This window comes from Syngnathoides biaculeatus, chromosome 2 (assembly GCF_019802595.1).
Source record: "Syngnathoides biaculeatus isolate LvHL_M chromosome 2, ASM1980259v1, whole genome shotgun sequence".
Taxonomy (NCBI): Eukaryota; Metazoa; Chordata; class Actinopteri; order Syngnathiformes; family Syngnathidae; genus Syngnathoides; species Syngnathoides biaculeatus.
This window is the reverse complement of record NC_084641.1, coordinates 8,950,316-8,974,080: the sequence shown is the minus strand read 5'-3', so window position 1 is coordinate 8,974,080 and position 23,765 is coordinate 8,950,316. Positions and strand designations below refer to the sequence as shown.

Sequence of the window (23,765 nt, the reverse complement as noted above, 5' to 3'; positions counted from 1 at the left end):
ATGTGTTGAGGTTGCTACCACAGTTCACCCCCCCCCTCCCTGCCCCGACAGATTGGTATCCACAGTTGGACGCCCAATTTGATCAGCGAGAAGCCTGATAGACATGTAAACAATGTGACACACCATGGCACCGATGATGGCTAAAAAGACCGCTAACAGAAAAAGGAACACAGCACCTTGGCCCCAGGACCCTCAAAATCATGTTGGTATTTTGTTGGGGGAGGGGAAGCCTGGTTAGGATAGTGCAGCTGATGAGCTGAGGAGATGAGGGTCAGTGCAGCACTCGAGGGGGGTGGGGAGGAGATAGAGACAAATGCACACTTTACTGACAGAGAGAAGAAAGAGGTAAGTGGGGGGGGAGTGTGACGGGCCGAGGTGACTGGACTGGATGTGGATGAGTGATCATACGGAGAGGCAGCCAATAGAGGAGGGCCGTTTGGAGACCGAGTCCCTCCCACCGCTGGACAGATGCACCGGACACACACAGAAAGAGGGTTGGGGGGCACTGTACCTAGAGAGGTTAACCTCCTGCAGAAGGCCCTGGGACTCATCTAGGACATTGGGTTCACTGTAAAAAGGGTGGGTGGGAGGCGGAAGGGAGAGCGGGAGTTTTGGCAGTTAAGTCCACATCCATCAGCACCCACATCACCTCATGGTGATAAGGGACAGCTGCAACTTTTTTTTGACATTCTTGCCAGCAGCTGCTGACTCAAAAAAAAAACATTGTGACACACACTAAAACCAGTGGTGAGACCCAAGTGAATACCAATTTTTCACGAATCTGTGCTTTGCTTGTGCATTTATTTTATGATGAATTTTTATTGACTATATTTGAACAAATCTCTACGCAAAGGAGGGTAGTAACCCAGCAACATTCACAGTGTTAAAAGTACCTTTTAGGGTGAATTGTTCTTGTGATAGTTGTTTTAATACAACATCCTTTTTACTTTTACTATTTTTGTTATGAAGAAACTACTTTTTGTCTGTTACACTGGGATAAATTTGTCTTGCAGCTTTTATTAGTTTCATTGCTTTTTTGGGTTTGTGCGTCCGGCGCTGTCATATGACAATGGATCCTAAGCACTTGTGATATTTCACTCTATTTAACCAATAAAACAGAGCCAGAAAGTCAAGTCATATGACCACATGCAAAAGTCTGTGGTGCAACACAAAAACAAAGTCTTCAAAGTGACTTAAAAAAAACAAAACAATGGCATGTCATTTGCAATCAGAACATGCACAACACCACTAGCCTTATATAAAGTATATCATCTGTTTACCTTACACCAGAGGCAACATTAGGCCTATCTGGGGGGGGGGGTTGTCCCAAACATCCCCCACTCCTGCTTTGATCAAAAATGAGCACCACATCAGAAGCTTTATGTTTACTTAAACACAGGACAAGAGTTGAATCGGTCGGTCTATTTTTGCCAGATTGTTGTTGTTTTTTTTTTTTGCACTATGATTAATCCTCGCAGTAAAGTACAGTGTGAGTCGTTTAGCCACCTCAGAGCAAAATCTGGCTTGGCCTCTTCACAGCATAAGACAAACTGTTACCTGTGGCTGGGCAGCATGGTGCTTCGGGGGGCTTCGGGTTGCAAGGTAGCCGAGCCGGTGGCGTGGCTGGAGAATCGGCGTTCTGATATAAGCCTGGGCAAGAATGCCTCGTGCTCACTCACTACGCTGGGGATACTTATTGAGTCATCTGGAGGGAGAGAGCACCGGAGGTCATGTCATGAATGAAAGAAAATTCACGCTACTCACAAAACATTAGTGGTATTGAGCTTTCTGGTGGCAGAGACTTTTATGCAACTGAAAGTGAAATAACGGAAGGTAAAATGTCCCTGACTCTCTTCGTCATCCTCATCAGTGCGACTGAGCGTGTCTTGCGAGGGCTGGCGGGATGGCTGGCTGTCCTGCTCCCAAACCGTGCCAGTGCCTGTGTTGGAGCGTGACATTGTGGCCAAACTCAGGCGGTAGGCTGATGTGGAGGTGCCTACTGTGCTGATGGATGTCTTGCCCTGGTACGCTACAAGTAAAAAGAATTGTTCGGATCATGCTCAGAAGATGACAGTAAAAGCGTCGCAGCGAGAGATTCGAACCGGAGCCGCTGTGGACAGCCTCTTTGAGGATCTTCAGTTCATTGTTGAATTCGGCAAACAGCGAGCTTTTGCAGAGAGGTCGCGGGATAAAGCGCCGCTCAAGTTGGTCGGCAATGTGGTGACGTGCCGTGATCTCTTCCTGGGAGTCGGCTGGCTGCGTCAATAGCTACATATCAGCGGAAGAAAATGCCGGAAGGTAGTGAGGAAATGAAAGCGACTGAAGCAAAAGAAGGAACTCTGGCACCGTTGCTTCACCTTGCACTGGATGAAGGGTCTCAGTAGCACAAAGATGGGGATGCGGGTTCGCACGATGAAGTCAATGAAGTCCCAGAAGGCGAGGCCCCCCACTTTCCTGAGGGCCATCTCTTTCACCTGGAGACTTAGACGATACCACTGGTTCCCCAGTGACCGCTCGAAGCACACTAAAACCACTTTCAGGGCTGTGAATGCAAGAAAGGTGACTGAGGATGAAAGAAAGGTTGGTGGTCTTCTTATTTTCCAAAACTGTTCCATTCGAATTCAGGCACATATGTTACTGATATAGGGACAGGTGCAAAAACAAACATTTTATATATATATATATATATATATATATATATATATATTATATATATATATATATTATATATATATATATATATATACATATTTTTTTTTTTTTTTTTTGCATATAGGTTCATTCAACTCATACCCAGATACGCTGCCTGGCTGGTGGACTCAGCCAAACCCTCTCTGCGCAGGTCTTTTCCTGTGTCACCAGGGGTGGAGCAGTGAGCTGGTGAAGTGTCCAGCATGAAGTTTTTGGTACGGGAAGTGGAGATGATGCGGGGAGGCAACAAAATATTGATGACCGTCTGCAGCAGCAGGAAGATCTCCGGCTGTTCAAGGTGAGGGCTGTCTGTGAGGAACAGATTTGCAAACTGCAAGTAAAGATCCATCACTATTTCTGTTTCAATCAGAAATTTGAGCCTAAATTTGAAAAAGCTAAATGTGTAAGCTTATACCTTTGCTCCCTGATCCGACAGTGAGTACAAAAGGGATTAGCAAATTTAGCAGCATCCCCTCTCGCCTCTCCTGATTGGTGAAAGGTGAGATCACGTGACTGAGGGGGAAGTCTTCCTTCAAGGCCTGTAAGAAATAAAAATATTAACTTACGGAGTTAATTAATTGTCTTCAGATACAAGTGACAGATTTTTTGCTTTAGATATACTCTATGTCGTTCCAGTGAACTCAACAACTCACTTAGCAAGCAGTAAGCAGTGCTGTGGTAAAAAAATGAACAGTTCTTTACAAAACAAGCTTCAAGCTGCTTATTGCCACTACCAGTTGAGGTTTACTATCAAACTAAACATAAAACAAAGAGAACTACACTGTCTTTTTAAAGTAACCACAAAGATGAGCTTTGCTAGCTTAATGCTAACACTAATTACCATCTATGTTGTGGTGCTACAACCTTTTAAGGACCCAACTGAACACAAATGGTCGAGCGACACGTGTAGAAAAACACTTTATCCTCTGTGAAGAATGACTTACACTGTATTAGTTGGTTGTAGTTAGTTCTGTACTGATGAGCTGAGGGGAGGTGAGACATCTCAATACAGTACTTTTTACTGTACCGTTCTGTGTCTTATACTCACTCAAGGTGACGAAAGCGGTTCCACCAGAAAGAGTAGGAAAATGGTCGTTCAATTGATTCTTTTTTGTGATTTAAAAAAATAACACCATTGTGGAGTGCTATTTCTCCTCATTAAAATATACCCACGTCATTTTTTGTGTGGCTGAAATGGATTCATGGAATTTCCAAGTATTTGAATGGGAATATGAGAAAGGAGAGTATTTGGAGTTACGAGCAGGGTCACAGAAGGAATTAAACTTTTTATCACACATCATTAGTGCTATCACTAATTCATTAGTCCTGACTCAAAGACAAAAAAAAGGTAACCTTGTTTCCTTTTTGGTATGAAGAACTGTACCTGGATTTGTAAAGCAACCAACCGGACCACCGCTGTACTGAAGGGGAGCGGCGGGGAGAGGTAAGGGCTGAGGTGGAGCAGAGGTAACCCGTCTGCCACGCTGGATGGGCCCACAACACCCATAACCTGTCGACAAAAAAACAAAGGCTTAGAACAGCGTCATCAAAGTTATTGCATTTTAGAATCCGGATCAGTAAAATCAGACCATAATTAGTTTTAAATGGGTTTGTGTGTTTTCCCCTTTGTTCTCAACAAAGCAATACAAGTACATGAATAAATTCTCCTTTTACAAAAGCAGTAAGACCAACCTCAGACTTCTTGAAAAAAAAAGTGCAATACGATTACATTTATGATCTTCTGTATATGTGAGCATTTTAAGTAATCACAGTGATTGATGCATAACAAGTCAACTCAAGTATTTGGAATTGAAAAATATACAAACCCAATTCCAAAACAGTTGGAAGGTTGTTAAACACAAACAGAATGCAATGATTTGCAAATCATGTTCAACCTATATTTAATTGAATACACCACAAAGAAGAAATATTTAATGTTCAAACTGATTTTTATTTTTTCGCAAAAAAAAATATTAACTTGGAATTTTATGGCTGCAACACATTCCCAAAACACTGGGACAAGGTCATAATTACTACTGTGCTACATCACCCTTTCTTGTAACAACATCTAATAAAGGTTTGGGATCTGAGAACATTAATTGTTGAAGCTTTGTAGGTGGAATTCTTTCCCATTCTTGCTTGTTGTACAGCTTCAGCTGTTCAACAGTCTGGAGTCTCCGTTGTCGTATTTCATGCTTCATATTGTGCCACACATTTTCAGTGGGAGAACGGGCTTGACTGCAGGCATGCATGAAATTTGAGTACGGTAATTTGAGCTAAGCTTGTTCAGGGCCACAGCAAAAAGACAATGGCGCCCAAGTAAATGAAAGGGTAGCAATTGAGTTCATATTCAAAATCATTCATACTAATTAGTTATTAATGAATTAAATATGCATTTGACACTTTAATTTATCCCAATTTCATGTACATATTTGTGTAATTGATTTATAGACCAAACGTAAGAGCCTTCATAAATGTATAACACATTAAATGCATGACGAGTAGCATGAATCTTCTTACATTCATGACATCTAACACTTGCAATACTGTGAAACTATTTCACCACAGCAGCTATTTCATTGCGACTGGTGGCCTTTCTCACTGGCGGACACATTGCATAATATTTGAAATAACGTCAGCACAAATCGCACATGGTGACTGAATACGAGAAGAGATGATTTTAATGAGAAATTACTTTGGGAATTTAGTTGGATTGTGGGGAAACAGATGAGCTGTGTTTGCTTCACTTGGAAGGAGACAAGTAGAAAAGTCAGGATTGAGTTGACCTGTACGGCTAGTGAGTAAATTAGGTTCACGGAGTCCGTTACCACGGTAACTGATTCAGCTCTTTGGAATGGAATGATCCGATCGGGGTCGACCTACCCTGAGTTTTTACGTGACCTGCTTGCTGGAATACCCCACAGGTTGAACTCCTTAGAATGCCCATTTTTGAGAAGCAAACAACACGGACAAGCCCAACCTTGTTTTTTTCCTACCAGGTTGACGCAGACGTTGATGAGCGAGCGAAGGTGCGGGAGGAAGGAGATGATTGGCTGCCGCTGGAGAGTTAGACAAATGCCATCAATCAGGTTGCTGGCTGCCTCCCACTCCACCTGTCTCCTGGAAAACCACAGAAGCACGCAGCGCAGGCCGCCACAATACCCACCCCCACCACACACACAGTCAGACCACACAAATGCTGAAATATGCTTGCAGTTTCCAGGATTCCCTCCCATAATCAATCAAATCCACATTGGCGTCAAAGACTGAAAAACTCACAAACGTAGCATACAGTGCAGCAACAGGGCCTAGTGTGATGCATACATCTGGGTCTAGTCTCAGTCATGGAACTATACTTTTATCCATCTTAAGTTTTGCAGTTCTGCACCTTACAGTATGTTCCTGGTCTAACTATTGGAGACAAATTCCTTGTTACATACTTGGCCAATAAAGCTGATTCAGATTCTGATTCTGAAATAAAAAGATTCCACATACCCAATTGTTTTAAGGAGAAAAATGGCACAATGGACTAACAGAAGCCTTTCCTCTGTTCAAGACACATGAAAGTGTGCATAAAGTTTGCTAAAAAAAAAACACCTGAAGGACTCCTACATGGTGAGAAATAAGAGTCTCTGGTATGATGAGACCAAGATAGAATGTTTTGCCCTCATTTCTAAGCAGCATGTATGGAGAAAGCCAGGCACTTCTGGCACCTGTCCAATACAGTCCCAACAGTGACGCATGGTGGTGCGGGGATGGGTTCGGTAACCATAATCCTACATCATGCTGTGGGGATGTTTTCCAGCTAACGGGATAGGACTGGTTGTGGCAATCGAAGGAAATGTGAACGCGGCCAAGTACAAGAAAATCCTGTATGAAAACCTTCTCCAGAGTGCTCAGAATCTCAGACTATACGATGAAGGTTCACCTTCCAATCAGACAACAACCGTAAGCAGTTAAAATAACAAAAGATTGGCTTCAAAACAACTCAGTGACTGTTCTTGAATGGCCCAGACAGAGTCCTGACTTAAAACCAATTGAGCATCCCCTGAGAGACCTGTAAATGGCTGTCCATCAAAACATGCATCATCCAACATGTCAGAACTGGAGAGGATCTCCAAAGGGAAATCCCCAAATCAAGGTGTGAAAAACTTAATAAACATCATTCGCCAAAAGAGTCATGTCTGTATTTGCTCAAAAGGGTGCGTCGACTAAATACTGAGCAAAGGTTCTGAATACTTATGACTGTGTGATATTTCAATGTTTCTTTTTTAATCTGAAAAATTTCAACAATTCCATTTTTTTCTGTCGATATGAGGTTCTGTGTGTAAATCCTGGAATACAGCAAAGTGAGAAATTTCAGAGGCTCTAAATACTTTCTGTACCCACTGTACTTTCACACAACATGGGAATCTGGTCTACACCCTTGTGCTTGTTTTGCTGATCTACAATAAATCAAAATAGTTTCATGGCAGAAGACTTGACCCGGCTTGCTCGTCACATGTCACTGCACAAAAATACATGACAACAACGCATACGGGACAGCACCCATGGAGGCAATGTGACAGGACAGTGCCAAGAAGCCCCACATCTACTGTACACACCACGGAACTGGCAAAGCACGATACACTCACGTGGATACAGAAAAAGTAAAAGTGGGATTGAACAGACCTGGTGCATAGTGCCTGTGGGCGAGCGCACCTGAGCGTGGGCATTTTGTGGATCTTGTTGAACATGCGGTCAAGCCTCTTGAGAATGAGGATTAGAGCGGGACGCACGGCCTCAGAAGACCAGTCTGTGATGGGCAGCATCTCCATGATGTAGCGCCGCAGGCCTCGGCTCTCCATGGTCAGAGTGTCGTATGGCGCCAGCTTCAGCAGAGCGTGAGCAATCTCCGCCAGCCTTGGAAGGACACAGACAAACACACAGCGTCAAAAGTTATGTCATAGCAGTTTACACTTTGAGCAGGTCAAGAACCACACTCCTCATACAAAAGCAACTGAAAGCCACGTAAGCTACACTTGACAATGGAGGCAAGGAAAAACTCCCTCGAAGTTAAAAAAAAAAAAGAAAAAAAAACTCCCACTCAGCCACCGGCAGACAAAAGTGAATGTGCAAGTCAGACAACGTTGGGGTCCTCGTTACCTCATGTGGGACTTGATGTCAAGCAGTTCCAGTGCTGTCACACGCGGTTCACCAGCTACATTCTGTAGGATCTTTAGACGGGGCCCGCAGTGTTTGTAGAATTCTGTGCAGATGTTTAACAGGGACTCTCGCGGTCGACGGAACTCCTCCCTTGCGATGCGCTCATCCAGCTCCTCCCTTGGCATGCCCTGGCCCTCCTCCAGCAGGTGGAGGTTGTCTCTGAGCAACACGTATCAAAGTACATAAAGACCTCATTAAAAGCGACAAAACTACCTTGACTTATGAGGTTAATATCTTCCATGTCTATGGTTGCAACTCAAATCCCTTGTATCTCAAAAAACCTTTCCTATTGAAACAAATTCAAATGCTTCTAATCCACACCGCCTTCACGGCGTTTTTTTTTTTTTTTTAATAGCACTCTATCGTATCGTACTGTATATAAGCACGGATTAATAACAGTAAAATATAAAGTGGAGAAATAAACTTTTTACCATGTAAATCTCACAACTCTTTCACTGAACTTAACCTTTCTCAATTTTGCAGTCATTTTTTTTTTGCACTCAAGATATGACTGTCATTTAAAAATAAAAAAAGGAAAGAAATAAAACATGCGCTGACCTTGTGTTGACTCCTCCAGACATGGCATGGTTGGCAGTGGTCCCTCCTTTATGGCCCTGGTCACAGCGGGACATCTGTGGGGCCGTCATGGGCCTATTAATAAATGTACTGTTAATCAGAGATGGGAGTAAGTCATGCAAGTCATGAGCAAGTCCCAAGTGTTAACCTTCAATTTTCAAGCAAGTCCCAAGCTACATTGGCGTTACAAATCAAGGCAGCCACTAAGTTTCAGATGATTGCGTTGAACAATAAGCAATGTGAGTCAAGTAACACATTCACAATCATTTTTGTTACAAAACCAGTTTTCCCATAGTCCATAGGTGCACAGACTTTTTTACCCCAAGATCTATTTTTCAAGCAGCTAGGGGGTATGGGGGAAATAGGGGGGAGGATGATGATGATGCTCCCAAACCATTTTAAGGTTAATGTTATGTTGCCTCCTATATTTAAAATACAGAATTAGCTTTTTGTGCACTGTATTGTCTGTGCTTTCATCCTGGAAGAGGCTGTGCCAAGGTGGATTTTTAAAATTACACACCATCTCATCCTGCACTTTCTTCTTTGGCTTCAGGCCAGATCTTTCCCACTAGGAAAAGAGAAAATCTCGTCCAGTTTAACCAGTTTTTCTTAGGGTTAGTCAGATACTCCGACAGCCATTGCATCTTATAACAACAGCATTTATTTTTCAACTTTCTCCATTAATATCGAAAGTAAACATAAGCAGCATGTATAGCTTGTCTTTGCTCTACGTTGCCCAGACTGTGTTGCGAACTAAAGCAGCGGTGGTGGATGCTGCCATCATAAAACACATTGATGGGCTGCGTAAGTACTGTAAGATTTGTAATTATGAGTGTACGTCTTTAAGAGCGGGGATGGGAGTCGGGTGTAAGGTAAAGTAGGAAAAAGAAAGTGTGGCAGAGCTGCGGTCGTTGCTAGAAAAAGTTCCGTGTGCTGCCTAAAAGAAACCAGTGCCTTCTTTTCATTTATTTATTTTACAGTATGTATGTGAATTGTGCCATTGGATGTAACAACCAGTCATCCCTCACTCATTGAATCACATTGCAAATTGCCACAAACTGAAGAGCTGTATGTTATACAATTTGAATTGGATTATTATTATTTTTTGGCGCGCAACGCAGAAAATCTGCGAGACTGGATCAGCGGCACACAATTGCGCACACGTGCAGTTTAGAGTTTGGCATTGGCTGATTATTTTTATTTTTTATTGTTTTTGGCACGCCGAATCGACCAAGACTGCCTCGCGATCGACGCATTGAGCACCCTTGGTATAGTCTATTAGTGTTTCTTTTCAATTAAATGCATAGCCAACATTAAGTTTAGTTTATGTTTGATCTGGTTTCAATCAGGTAAAATTTGAAGTCCGGATAGCTTCCGTGATTTGTGGTGTTTAGAGTGATGGATTGAGTTTTTATTAGTTTTTTGTTTTTATATATGTTTCGTATCGTTTGCTAACCCTGCACGTAGGTATTCTGTTTTTCCATCTTTTTTCCTTATTTTTATTTTTAAAAAAATCCTGAAATCCAAATTGAATGGCTCTAAAATATGATGTGGCCATTGCAGACAGCATCATAGCATAGGCTACTAGTGGGTTACCAGGTTGACACACTACACCAAAATCCACTTTTCTTTGAACACCTCAAAAAAATGTGACACTCGAAGAACCACATTTTCAAATGTAAAGAGGCAAGACTATAGTGAAATCATGTTGAAAAAGCTTAGGTCAAGTTGAGTGTCACGAATCCCAAACCAAAAGTAAAATCAAGTCTTTTGTCACTTCAGGCAAGCAACTCCTAACATCAGTGACTTAAATCTGACTTAGGTCAGGTAATGGTATTCGAGTCCCAAACCTTTGCAGTTAAATAGAGAAAACGACCAGATAGGGAAAAAAGTGGCACCTTGTGAGTGCCTCCGAGCTGTAGAGCAAAGCCTGCAGCGACGTGGCCAGAGCGGCAATAGCTGCGATCTCATCCCTAGCTGCTGATGCGGACTCCATGGTCATTGTGTTGCTCTTCAGCTTTTGGAGGTGACATGGGACCAGGGCCTCCAGCACCATCAGCATTTGAAGACTGAGCAAATGATTGAATTGTTACAAATTTAAGTCAGAGAAAACTGATGTAAACAAGTGAGATGTAACCTTCAACAGGGTGGAATTCTTTACCTTCTGAAGGATTCGGGTGCATAGGCTACCACGGTGACACACAGTTTGATGGCTTCACTAATAGAAAAAGCCAAGTCCTCATTGCCATAGCAAAAATCTGTAACAAAAGAAAAGTGGTTTGTATCAACATGAAGTTGTATAGTTCTTAATTTCCAGTATTTGTTCAAATGTGACCGAAGAATGAGATGACTGTACAACTCAAATTGTTTTGCTGTGTATCTGCAAAATGAAACAACAGTGCCTGAGTTTACCCAGAGAGCGCAATGGTTTCTCAGCCTTAACCAGTTCCAATGCGTCCAGGGCATCCTGAGTCTCGCCTTCCAGAGAGACCAAAAGGTCGAACAGACACTGAGATGAAACTCCCTTGGAAAGGCCACTACTGGTGCTGGTCTGAAGACAAAGGCTTTTGTAACTAAAACTGGATTTAAAAGTACACAGAAACGTTTGCATTTGGAGTGATCTTACTGGGAATTCCAGCAGTGGTGCCACACTGGCAAACAACTGCAGGATAAAAGGCTTGCGGTGGAGGATGTAGAATTGCCGACAGCAGAACTCGATTCCCTGCCTCAATAAAGGGTTGCCTTCATAGTCTGCATACACCTGCCCCGATAAGTGCGTACAGTATATGTGAGATGTGCATTTCATTTCAAAACTTAACATAAATCTAAAAAGATTACGGAGGGCGAGACCTTATTTTCAATGGTTTCCAGAGGACACATCCATTCAAAACCCAAGTATTTATTGAGCATTTTACTGACATTTAAATGGTGACAACAGTCTTGAGTTTGAATGACTCGTAGAATAATCGAGGAGTATGAACAAGTGTTTTTTTTTTTATCTACTAGTATCAGTCTCACAGGCCCCATAGCTCAGTGGTTAGAGCACTGGTTTGGTAAACCAGGGGTTGTGGGTTCGTATCCCACTGGGGCCTCCACTCCCTGAGAAGGGTTGCGTCAGGAAGGGCATCCGGCGTAAAAATTGTGCCAAACATATATATGCGTTCATCTGAGATGATACGCTGTGGCGACCCCGAAAAGGACAAGCCGAAAGAAACACACACACTAGTATCAGTCTCACACTAGTTAATCACCAGCACCCCCCCCCAAAAAAAACAAAACAAAACAAAACAAACAAACAAACAAAACAAAATTTTCCCACAAGGCAGCATGGTGCTTCAGCTGGTAAAGCGTTGGCCTCACAGTTCTGAGGACCCGGCTTCTATCCTGGCCCCGGCCCAGCCTGTGTTGAGTTTCCATATTCTCCCCATGCCTGTGTGAGTTTTCTCCAGGCACTCCAGTTTCCTCCCACATCCCAAAAACATGCAACATAAATTGGAGACTCTAAAATTGCCCCAAAGTGTGATTGTGAGTGCAGCCCTCCAGCCCGTTGACAGCTGAGATCGGCTCCACCACTCCCCACAACCCTTGTGAGGATAAGCGGCAAAGAAAATGGATGGATGGATGAATTTTCCCACAACTTATATTTCCTGACAACAAGAGCTCACAGCGGATTACATAAGTAATAACACTCACAAAAATACATACAGTATCCATAGTGGACAACAGAGCTACAGTACCTGTAATCAGTCAAACAACGGAGTTTCATCAAACACCCGGCCAAGATTCCAACATTCGTCTCTCAAACACCATACACATATTTGTACTTAAATACACCGACACATCAATAATAATCAGACCGCACAATCACTCACACCAACCCGTTCTCGCTTGTAGGTTGACCACAATTCTTGTAAGTCAGTCTTGTCTTCAGTTTCAAATAGGTTTTAAAGCTTTTTCATCACTTTCATTGCCGTAAAGCACGTGGAATTATATTTTCATGCATACAAGGTGCTATGTAAATACATTTGCTCATTTCACAGCAATTTAAATAAACATTGTTTCAAATAAAAATGTTACCACTGTGAGAGGAAACAAATCCTGGTTCTGTACTCAGTTGTGAATTGCATTTTCACAAAATTGATACCCACTCATCACAGTAAGTGGGTAACATTTTGCTTTTCACTTTTGTGTCAATTTATTCATATCAATGGATTTAACCAAGAATTTAACCTTATTTTTCATTTATTTAATACCTAAAAATAATAAACCAAGGTTTATTTAAAAATTTCAATCATCGATTAATCCTTTTTTTTATTCTTTTCCCCATGACCAGATGTCCACTGTATGAATATTTTCTTGAAACCATAAATTACAAAAAAAAGTCCTACATTTCGCACTATTCCTTGATCACCTTTCCTTAGGCTCCTGGCCAAGATACACTATGCCAGGCCTACTGTAGATTTGTTCAAGCAAGCAATTCCAAACTACTACAGCTTAGGTCCCACACCAAAACTCTACATCATTTCATGTGGGGAATAGACAAAGAACATAGGCTATAGTTCAGACAAACAGAGAAATAAACACTTCACTTGACCAGTAGCATGTTGCCTTTCAACGATAGTCAATGAAGAGGACCCAGTGTAAATCTCATTGTGCAGGTATTCACCGGTTCTGATAGAATGATATAAATTGGATATAAGTGCAGAGTTAAAGAGTCCGGTGGTTTCAATGTGGAGCGAGAAGCATGTCTATCGATACAGTAATGTCACCACAATCCAAAACTGACACTCATTCGACCAGCCAATTACTGCATGGTAGACGGGAATTTCTTGTCCTCTGGTACAAATGTCCATTTTTTTTTTTTTTTTTTTTTTTTGCTTGAGTTCACCTATGAGTTTCAAATTTGAAAGCTTTTGTCTAATCGGATGGCCAGATATTTGTAATATTTGACTTTTTCAACACTGTTCTCAGATTGTAGTTTTAGAGCCAAAAACAAGACCTTTAAAATGCCCCTAATACCTGTAGCATGGTTGGCAGGATCCACTGATAACCGCTCAGTGAGAACAGGTGATTGAAGTGCACTGCAGTGTTGATGGCGGTTGCCGTGTGCTGCCTGAGGAGGGCGCTGTCCTCCGGGTGCAGCAGCAACGCCCCATTAAAAACACTGAGGAACAGCATCATCTCGTCTCCCCATGGGTACTCGCTGGGCATCCCCAGGAACATCTCCTCAAGGAGCTTGATCCATAGAACCTTGTGTAGAGTATCTAACCCGAATAGCTCCTTACCTGAAGGACAAAGAGCCAGATGTTAAGAATACCCTGTATTCACAGTAAACCGCTGCATATTTCCAATTCACTTTTCATGTGTCTTGTTTGTATGATTTTATTGTGCAACCTATCCTCAACCATCCATTATTAGCATACACTTTGGCATTGATAAAACTGTAACCCTTATGGAAAGTAGTTAAGAAATGAGCAAGTTATGGTCATTTCAGTGTCCATTCCATTCCTTTCCTTCAATGAGAAAGTTGACCTCTCCAAAATGGCTGCCACGCAACTATGAATAGTCTCTACCACTGCTGAATTTTATCATGGCATAGCTATAGTAAGCGATGCCTGCTCTCTAGTGGTTAATGGTGGTATGATACACTAAAACTTCTCTAGTCGAGGAAACGAGAGTATTTTGTAATTTTTCATTCATTCATCTTCCGGACCATATCCTCACTGAGGTCGTGTGTATGCGGGAGCCTATCACCGTTATTTTATGGTGAGAGGCAGCAAACACCCTGAACTGGTTGCCAGCCAACCACAGGGCCCATGTGAACAACCATCTGGACTCACGTTGACACCTATGGGCAATTTGAAGTCTTCAATTAAACTACCACACATTTTTGGGACGAGGGAGGAAACCGCAGTACACGGAGTAAAACCACCCAGGTACAGAGAGAACATGCAAACTCCACACAGGTGAGGTCGGATTTGAACTGTGTCTTCAGAACTATGAGGCATGCTGACATGTCTACCACCGTGTTGCCTTTTATAATTTCAATTTTTTTTTTTATAAATCAATCTGGAGGCCACTCTGAATGTGGACACTGGCCATGCTTCCTTTACCGCAGGTAATAGGGTAAAAAAGTGTAATATTGAAAGATGAGTTTTGAATTATGTTAAAATTCTAGTTTCTGGCATATTTATGGTCTAAACAACTATTGAGCAATTTGTATTTAGCTTTAACTTTAAGAACTGTTTTTAATAATTGTGGTAATTTTTAAATGTAACGTGCAATAAATGTAATCATTAAGAAGTAGTCTTTTTATTTCCCTATATTACATTTTTGCCTTTACATTTACATACATACCTTGACAAAATTTGCATTTTTTTTTGGGGGGGGGGGAATAGGAGTGGGGATGATCTCAATTTCTCATTTAAGTCTTGTTTGAGGATTGTGTTATTTTGAAATACCTTCTAGTTTAATGTGAATCAATAAAAAAAAATGTTTGGCTTGTGCGGATTTTTTCTTTGAAGAATGGTACACATCTTAGAAAATTTGCCTGGGTTTGTAAACCTATGAGAACAAGTGTAAGTGGAACAGCGCTATGTTCAACTGTAAAATGTTACAGTTGTTTAAAATATTTACCACTTTTTAGTATTTTATTTTAGTAATATTTTATTGTTATGTGAATAATTTTTGGGTGTACTTGATGTAAAAAAAAAACACTAATATAGAGAATTATTATTATTATTATAGTCAGACAAACCCTGTGGCTCATTAAACAGGGAGAACTCAGCATCAATGGCAGTCCTGGGGAAGGATGGCAGGCGGAGCAGGTCTTCCTGGAGCAGTGAGACGTGGGACTGCCTATGCACAGCGGGCATACGCTGAGTGAGGGAAATGAGGAAGAGCACACGACCGACCTCTTCTAGTTTGCGGGAAAACACCTAAAGACAAAGCGAATGGAGACCAAAAAAAAAAAAAAAAATGAGAGAAAGCCAGAGGGCACACTCATTTTGAATTCAACTTTCAATTCATGAAACGCTGACTGAACTTGTTTCTGAATCAGCTCCTGTCCTTTCTCAGGCAGCATGTGCACAAGGTTCAGCTGCGGAGAGACTGACCTCCGAAACGGGTAGATATCTCTTACATATGTCTGGAGGAGGCAAAAATCATATACTAACACAGTGAAGTGACAGATGGAAAATGTATGTAATGGCAAAGATAATTTAAAATGATTTGTCAACAACTCTGTTAATAAGTGTGTCTTGGTCATACTTTGGAATAATGGATGAGGTTCCACCGTTTGTCCATGAGGAAGTAATGCGCCGATCTGGCCTCTGGAATGTTGAAGAATTCCAGACACTCCTGGTGAGAAGGAAGAGGAAGGACTTTTTAACTGCTGATTATCTATCTGTCCAGGTGGAATGTCATACCTTAAGCAGAGCTTCGAACTGTGTGTCTTCATGGACTGGCAGCTGCGTCGGGATGTCACACTCGTTCTGTCCGTGAACCACCAGAGTCTTGGTTCCTGCACCAAGTATAGGAAATGGCCATCACAAAAATCCAGATCCACAGCCCGTTTCATTGCTTTTCCAATGTATTTACACTTCAAAAAATTCTTACAGTAGATTTCAAAGTAATCACCACTATAGACATAATTAAACTACAGTAACTAAGTTGGCCCAAGTGTGACACTGGGCTTAAAGATCAGAATATCTGTAAATAAATATTGATTAAATTAAAATGTGTGATTAAAAAAAATGCACCTAAATATTTGAAAACAGTTTTAAAAGCTTGAATGCAACAATTGTTCTTAAAAAATTAAGCATAATAACATTTCACTTAAATTTACGGAAGCATATTGCACAAAAGTGAAAAAGTTTAGACAACTGAAACATTATTCGTCCTTCTGTCCTTTTCAACACCGCTTATCCTGGTTAGTATCACGGGTCGCTGGAGCCTATCCCTTCTGACTTCAGGCAAAAGGTGAACGACACCCGCAACTGGTCGCAGGGCACATATAGACACCGAGTGGGAACTGAACCCACACTGCCTGCACCAAAGTCAAGTGAGTGTACCACAACACCACTAAGTGACATGTGAACATTCAATTTGAATATTTAATTAAATGATTCTTTACAAACCAGTAGAGGGGCCCGCGTATCACCACACTTTGAAATTCACCGGCTAGACCACAAACTCAAGGCCCGGGGCCAGATCTGGCCCACCACATGATTTTATGTGGCCCGCGAAGCCAAATCTACAGTGTCAATTTCCATAATTCTTGTAAAAATCAGGATCAAAATTTAAAATTGTCGTTCATCATAAATGATAAAGGTGAGATATTACAAGCATTTTTGTGTTACCAAAACATGAATAGTTGGAAAAAAAAACATTACCCTTGATTTCTGATTCCAAAACTAGTTCATAAATTGATGATGTAAATATGATGAGATGATTCAATGTTTTTGTTTCACAGTTGTAACGGTCCTCAGAGGTAAACCAGAACTAGAATGTGGCCCGCGAGAAAAATTAGTTTGACACCCCTGGCTAGACGGTATCTAATTGTGCCGCATTCCGTCAATCCATCTCACCTGGCATGGACGCTGTGACCAACAACTTGACTTCACACTGCTCTTTCTTCATGGTCTGCTTCAGGTCCTTGAAGAACAGCCCTTCCACGTAGCCCACGACCTCCCACAAAAAGGTGAGTGTCGCTGAAATGGCATCCATCCCCCACTCGCAGGGGGTCCGCACAAAGTACATGATCAGGCCCACCTAAGGGGAAATGACTCACCATCAGACAGGTCGAAAGGAATGAAAATCATGTTTGCACACTCACCAAGTAGTTGAAAAGGATATGGGAGGTCTGTGCTGGAAGATCTCCAATATTAAGCAGCAGCTTCCTCAACATGTACATTAACTCATCCTGGTAAAATTGGAGGTGCAGTCAAACATGGCAGGTGTCACACTTTAGATGACTTGGATGTGAGGCTGCTGTCCTACCTGCCGATTGCTCACGGTGAGTTTCTCCAGGAAATGGCGCAGGACAAGGGCAGGATCCTCAATTAGGCAGTTCCACAAGATTTGCTGGGCAACTGCACTTACTAAGGACACAAAGAAAAGATAAACAGTTTTGCCTTGAGATTCGAGTGACCTGACTCACTAATTTTTCCAAGACACAAGACCAACCAAACATTAATGTCAAAAAGTATAGATATCCTGTACAAAACCAAGGATGTTCTAAATAAGAAATGATTCTTACACATTACATTGGTCATTTGATACTTCCATACCTGACCTATTGTGGCGATATGAGGTAACACCCACAAAACATCATACATCCATTTTCCGTACCGCTTATCCTCACTAGGGTTGGAGGCATGCTGGAGCCTATCCAAGCTATCTTCGGGCAAAAGGTGGGTACACCCCCAACTGGTCGCCAGCCAATCACAGGGGACATACGTACAGTGAAGAAAACAAGTATTTGAACACCCTGCTATGTTGCAAGTTCTCCCACTTAGAAATCATGGAGGGGTCTGAAATTTTCATCGTAAGTGGATTTCCACTGTGAGAGAGATAATCTAAAAATAAAAATCCAGAAATCACAATGTTGATTTTTTTAATGATTTATTTGTGTCACACAGCTGCAAATAAGTATTCGAACATCTGAGAAAACCAATGTAATGTAATATTTGGTACAGTAGCTTTTGTTTGCAATTACAGAGGTCAAATGTTTCCTGTAGGTGTTCACCAGGTTTGCACACACTTCAGGAGGGCTTTTGGTCCACTCCTCCACACACATCTTCTCTAGATCAGACAGGTTTCTGGACTGTTGCTGAGAAACACAGAGTTTAAGCTCCCTCCAAAGGTTTTCTAATGGGTTTAGGTCTGGAGACTGGTTAGGCCACCCCAGAACCTTAATATGCTTCTTCCAGAGCCACTCCATGGTTTTTTCTGGCTGTGTGCTTCGGGTCATTGACATGCTGAAAGACCCAGCCACGACCCATCTTCAATGCTCTGACTGAGGGAAAGAGGTTGATCTCCAAAATCTTAGAATACATGGTTGCGGTCACCCTCTCCTTCATACAGTGCAGTCATCCTGTACCATGTGCAGAAAAACACCACCAAAGCCTGATGCTACCACCCCCATGCTTCACAATAGGGATGGTGTTCTTGGGATGGAACTCATCATTCGTCTTCCTCCAGACACAGTTCGTGGAATTATAACCAAAAAGTTCCATTTTGGTCTCATCTGACCACAAAACCTTCTCCCATGATTCCTCCGTATCATCCAAATGGTCATTGGCAAACGGGCCTTGACATGAGCTGGTTTAAGCAGGGGAACATTCCGTGCCATGCATGATTTCAAACCATGACGTCTTAGTGTATTACCAACAGTCACCTTGGAAACGATGGTCCCAGCTCTTTTCAGGTCATTGACCAAGTACTGTTGTGTCATCCTGGGCTGATTCCTCACCTTTCTAAGGATCGTTGAGACCCCACGAGGTGATATCTCGCATGGGGCTCCACTCCGATTGCGATTGACCGTCATGTTTAGCTTCTTCCATTTTCTAATGATTGCTACAACAGTGGACCTTTTTTCACCAAGTTGCTTGGCAATTTCTCCTTAGCCTATTCCAGCCGTGTGGAGTTGTACAATTTTGTCTCTGGTGTCTTTGGACAGCTCTTTGGTCTTGTCGATGTCACAAGTTTGAGTCTTACTGATTGTATGGGGTGGACAGGTGTCTATATGCAGCTAATGACTTCACACAAGTGCATCTGATTCAGGATAATACATGGAGTGGAGGTGGACTTTTAAAGGGCCACTGTCATGAAATGCAGCATTTTTAGTATGTTAATAATGAAAAAAAAATGACAGCCGACATGGACCCATGCATTTTTTTCACCACAAAACATGATTTTGATGTATACAGCTTTTTGTAACTCCCGCCATGAAAATCCTCTAAAGGGATTTGTTTTCGAGAAGAAGCAGGAAGTGACGCACATGGCAGGACCGCCCTCAAGTGGACTCGTTTGTTTGTATTAATTTTACCTCCGGGAAGGTAGCTCGTTGTTCGTTCGTGTTAGCCAAAATTCTGGCTTGTTGGACTGCTGGACATTGCTTGAACACTTGGGAGGATGGAATTACCCTTTGTAAGTTTACAAGAGACCCGATTTGTCGTGAAAAATTGATTGCATGGGTGCAAACGACGAGAGCTTCGTGGGTTCCAAATGGCAGGTAGGTGTGTATACAGCTACTAAAAAAAAATAAGAGTTTGGGGCGGATCACGTAATCTGTCTCTCATAATGTAACAAAAGATCCGCGTACGTTTCACAGGGGTGCTAAATGTGTGGATGTGTGCGGACGGGTGCCGCTCCGGCTCGCCGGCGAAGACTGCTGTGTCGGCTTGCTGGCGCGTCGTGCTCACGGATGGCTATGAACAGCGCTGCCACCAATGGCGCACTCAGCCGCGTGTGATGACAATGCCGTAAAATGGCACGGCTTGGCGGTGTTGTTCATCGCGGACGGTGGGAGCTTTGAACAACGCCCCGGATGGCGGTGGCTTTGAACAATGCCGTAAAGCTCCCCAGATCGGCGCCATGATAAGCCACCTCGGTGCCTAAAATGAGCCACCCCAGCCGACTGGGCGGGAAGGCCTTGTCAGCCGGGGTGGCTCATCGTGCCGCCGGGCCGCAATGACTCATCTCCGTCGCAGAAGTGGATCAGACGGGGAGGCGGTTTGGCCGTGATCACATACCATCTAAATATGGCCTGAAACAATGAGGTAATATTGTCCTGGTAACTTCACTCGGTTGTGAGATGTTTTCTTCTTTGAAAAGAGCTTCTGTGTCAGAAGGGGCGTATTCATCTCCCACAGTAGGGTCCACAGCGTGTTTTCAATGACGAATGTCCGGGTGACGTCACGGACAGAGGATGCAGCCAATATGGCGACCACTTGGATATCGTAGTATGACACTTTCCGCATGGATGACGCGCTCTCCGCTCACATTTATTTTTTTTCGTATAGACATTGAAGTGAATAATGTTATATGTATTTTTCATTACAATATCTATTTTAGAATGTTTATAGGGATGACACTTCTACAGAATGACCGCTTTGAATATTTGTTTCATCTGTTGTAACAACCAACAGCACAACAAGTCTCGGGCATTGTGTATATTCTGCTCCGTTTCCCCACAATGTTGAGCAGCTCGGTTTGACCAGCAATATGGCGCTGTGAAAATGGTGACGTTACGTGCACGAGCTCTATATAATATAGAGTGCAAGTGGGGGGGGGGGGGGGGAAAGAGGCTCACCAGCTACACCATCCTCTCGAACCTCTCCGTCCTCCATGAGGTGCACTATGGGGAGCACAGCAGCACAGATGCATGCTGGGAAGACTGCTTGTGGTGGCTGCAGCATGTGGTGTGTAGGTGTGTGTTCTGTCGTGTTCTCTTCATCTGGGAAAACACAATGTATAAATATAAAGTAGACAGTGACATGGTCATTCACAGAACAAGGAAACAATATTTCCTGTAAAATATTTAATGACACCAAGAGGCATTGTTCTAAACAACAAATTTCCATTAAACATTTGGGAAGGATGCTATTTGAATGACTTGAGTTGATCCTGATACAATTGAACAAGTCAGACAGTCATGCTTTTGTCTTTATGAAGCTTTTTGTTGTTGGTATTCTGTGAGTTTTCTTTAACGTAGAATATGTGCCTTAGCAAGGAATGGTCGGAGAGAACTGCTCTTATGATCATTCATGTTGGTAAAAAGTTCTGAAACTGTTCTTCCAGGCCAAACCTCACATTGAAAGGTGTGTCATACCTTCAGCACTCGCTAATGAGCGGACTGACCACACGGAACCTCGTCGGAAAGAGTAATTCCTGTGGGAATTACTGGAGGCGCAGGACGGACTAACAGACAGACGACGGGATGCCAGGTTCACCACTTCTTCTGCTGGCAAAATCAAAGTCAAATATGGACAGGTTAGGAGTAGTATATGAGGATAACTCTTGCAGTGCTGACATTCCATCCACCGGATGCCTCACCTTCTTCCTCTTGCTCCGATGGAGGGCTGCATGTGGGCTCATAGCACGCCTCTTGCGCCACAGGGATGGCCGTGATTATGCTGGCTTCACGGCCCAGGCGCCGCTTCTCCTCTTCCTGCTGCAGGTTCTTCAGTATGTGCTCAGCTCGCTGATGAGAGCGTGAGACTGCCCGGGCTGAGAAAGATTTCTGCAAGGGTGACGTTGATTGTGATTGAGCAAGATAGATTGCAACAAGCATACAGTATTTCTCCATTGGCTCAAAAGCACTTTGTGGTGAGCCCGTGTAGAAGTAGGAAACTTGCTGCATATCATGGCATCGGCACACGTGCTCGTACACATTCATGGAGGACACACACACGGCAAAGTCTTTCTCATCATGACCATGCATACACAGTACAACACACAATGTGTGATGCATGCTGTTTCCCAAAAGATAGAGCTATTTTCTGATCAAGATGCAAAATTCCACCCCCTGCCCCCCCAAAAAAAACCTCTGGGACAAAAAAAAATCCAGTTAACCCCAATTGACAAGAAAGAAAGAAAGAAAGAAAGAAAGAAAGAAAGAAAAGAAAGAAAGAAGAAAGAAAGAAAGAAAGAAAGAAAGAAAGAAAGAAGAAAGAAAGAAAGAAAGAAAGGAAAAGAGCTACAAAATTTGTATTTCCTGATGTTTATGACAGAATGTAAAAAGATGCATCAGCACAAATATCTGGACAGAAAACTTACTATGGCATGGACTGACTGAATTAATGCGGGGAACTAAAACAAAGACAGATAAAATGATAGAGGAAGGACTTTATCAAAATCTGTAACTCTTAAAATAATCATGCATGACAACTAACATGGAAGAGGAAAGGCAAACCATAATTTTGTGCACTTTTTTTTTTTTTACAGGTGCTAGCCATCTGCCGTCGACTCACTGTTTTTTAATTTTTCTGAAAAAGAACTGTTAGTTCTGAATGTTTACAACAATACCCTGAAAACATTTGAAAATGGTTCTCAACTGTAATGTGATGACAAGACAAATCCATGTAATTGTAAGGTGCAGTCATATTTTTCGGGCTGCGATTATTCCCTTAAAAAAACGATAAGGAAGAGCATTTTTCAAGCAATTTTGGAATTTCATCCATATCTATGATTGTACTTTGACAGTGTGATGTTTTTGCGTGTAATTACATATTTTTCAGCAGCAAACACCCTGAATTCAAACACAACTACATTTCAGTTTCTTCCCCACTAACCTAGATGTTGCTACTCTCATCTATCATGGTCGCAAAACCTGTCAAAATAAATAAGTCAAATAAAATGCTTTTGATGAGTATGTATTTATAATCTGTTTTAGAAAGGATGGTTGAAATGAAAATGTTGACATTTTTTTCACGTGTGTTTGTGTGTACTCAAATCATACACACAGTAAGTGATAATGTGAAACCCATTTTCTGAAACCCTAAAGAAAGCCACAACCATACCTCATGATACAACACAAAAAAAGGAACACTACACTCCACAATATTAAAAAAAATAACGATAACATTTAGCAAGGACTTTCCTGCATTGCCATGGTGAAATAACATTTTGATGCACGCAAGTACACAAATATTTTGTCTTGACACTTGATAGAACAGTCCTCGACTATACATATCCCGATAAAAACAAAAACAGCAAAAAAAAAAAAAAACATAGTTAACAGTCCCAATGCAACATCATTTCCGCCCCTCCAACCAAACACTAAAAAAGTATTTATGCACCATTATCAATTCTCTCATTCAGATCAGTTAGTCAGCCGAAGTTACGAATGTTGCTGACTAATGTGCCATTTGTTTTTTTAGAGTATTGAATATACTGTAATCACTGATGGTGTAGTGGTACACACGCCTGCCTCTGGTGGGGGCAGCGTGGGATCGATTCCCGTTCAGTGATAGTGTCAATATCTTCCATGTGACTGACTGGCGACCAGTTCAGGGTGTAGTCCGCCTTTCGCCTGAAGCTAACTGGGTTAGACTGCAGCTCTCCCCTGACCCTTGTGAGCATAAGCGAATTGGACAATGACATGTAAATATTGCATCAAAGGGGTTTCTCAATTATCCATCCATTCTCTGAACCGCTTATACTCACTAGGTTCACGGGCGTGCTGTAGCCTATCCCAGCTATCTCTCAGCAGGAGATGGGATATGCCCTGAATTTGTCCCAGCCAGTCGCAGAGCACATTGAAACAAACAAACATTCCCACTCACTCT

At 42.3% G+C, this 23,765-nt stretch overlaps 1 protein-coding gene and 1 non-coding gene across 18 annotated transcripts in view; one reads left to right on the top strand and one right to left on the bottom strand.

Moving 5' to 3' along the window:
• Positions 1–23,765, bottom strand: part of LOC133506582 (protein unc-80 homolog) — a 61,003-nt gene that overhangs the window by 7,135 nt on the left and 30,103 nt on the right. For 6 of the 17 annotated variants that reach the window (XM_061830857.1, XM_061830871.1, XM_061830915.1 and 3 more), the window contains 27 exons: positions 21,532–21,718; positions 21,308–21,439; positions 20,789–20,932; positions 17,473–17,573; positions 17,309–17,395; positions 17,061–17,244; positions 15,900–15,994; positions 15,742–15,831; positions 15,518–15,619; positions 15,230–15,410; positions 13,492–13,757; positions 11,099–11,233; positions 10,885–11,023; positions 10,634–10,730; positions 10,371–10,541; positions 8,455–8,562; positions 7,837–8,055; positions 7,363–7,593; positions 5,688–5,811; positions 4,076–4,201; positions 3,107–3,230; positions 2,794–3,000; positions 2,358–2,542; positions 2,103–2,268; positions 1,850–2,029; positions 1,558–1,705; positions 512–568 (listed from right to left, as the gene is read on the bottom strand). In XM_061830857.1, the coding sequence (XP_061686841.1) occupies positions 512–568; positions 1,558–1,705; positions 1,850–2,029; positions 2,103–2,268; positions 2,358–2,542; positions 2,794–3,000; positions 3,107–3,230; positions 4,076–4,201; positions 5,688–5,811; positions 7,363–7,593; positions 7,837–8,055; positions 8,455–8,562; positions 10,371–10,541; positions 10,634–10,730; positions 10,885–11,023; positions 11,099–11,233; positions 13,492–13,757; positions 15,230–15,410; positions 15,518–15,619; positions 15,742–15,831; positions 15,900–15,994; positions 17,061–17,244; positions 17,309–17,395; positions 17,473–17,573; positions 20,789–20,932; positions 21,308–21,439; positions 21,532–21,718 (3,986 nt within the window). Of the gene's footprint in view, positions 1–511; positions 569–1,557; positions 1,706–1,849; positions 2,030–2,102; positions 2,269–2,357; positions 2,543–2,793; positions 3,023–3,106; positions 3,231–4,075; positions 4,202–5,687; positions 5,812–7,362; positions 7,594–7,836; positions 8,056–8,454; positions 8,563–10,370; positions 10,542–10,633; positions 10,731–10,884; positions 11,024–11,098; positions 11,234–13,491; positions 13,758–15,229; positions 15,411–15,517; positions 15,620–15,741; positions 15,832–15,899; positions 15,995–17,060; positions 17,245–17,308; positions 17,396–17,472; positions 17,574–20,788; positions 20,933–21,307; positions 21,440–21,531; positions 21,719–23,765 lie in introns of those variants that run through there. The other 11 variants (XM_061830879.1, XM_061830941.1, XM_061830888.1 and 8 more) reach the window with 10 other exon arrangements.
• Positions 11,492–11,564, top strand: trnat-ggu (transfer RNA threonine (anticodon GGU)). The gene has a single exon. It is a non-coding gene; the product is annotated as a tRNA-Thr (tRNA).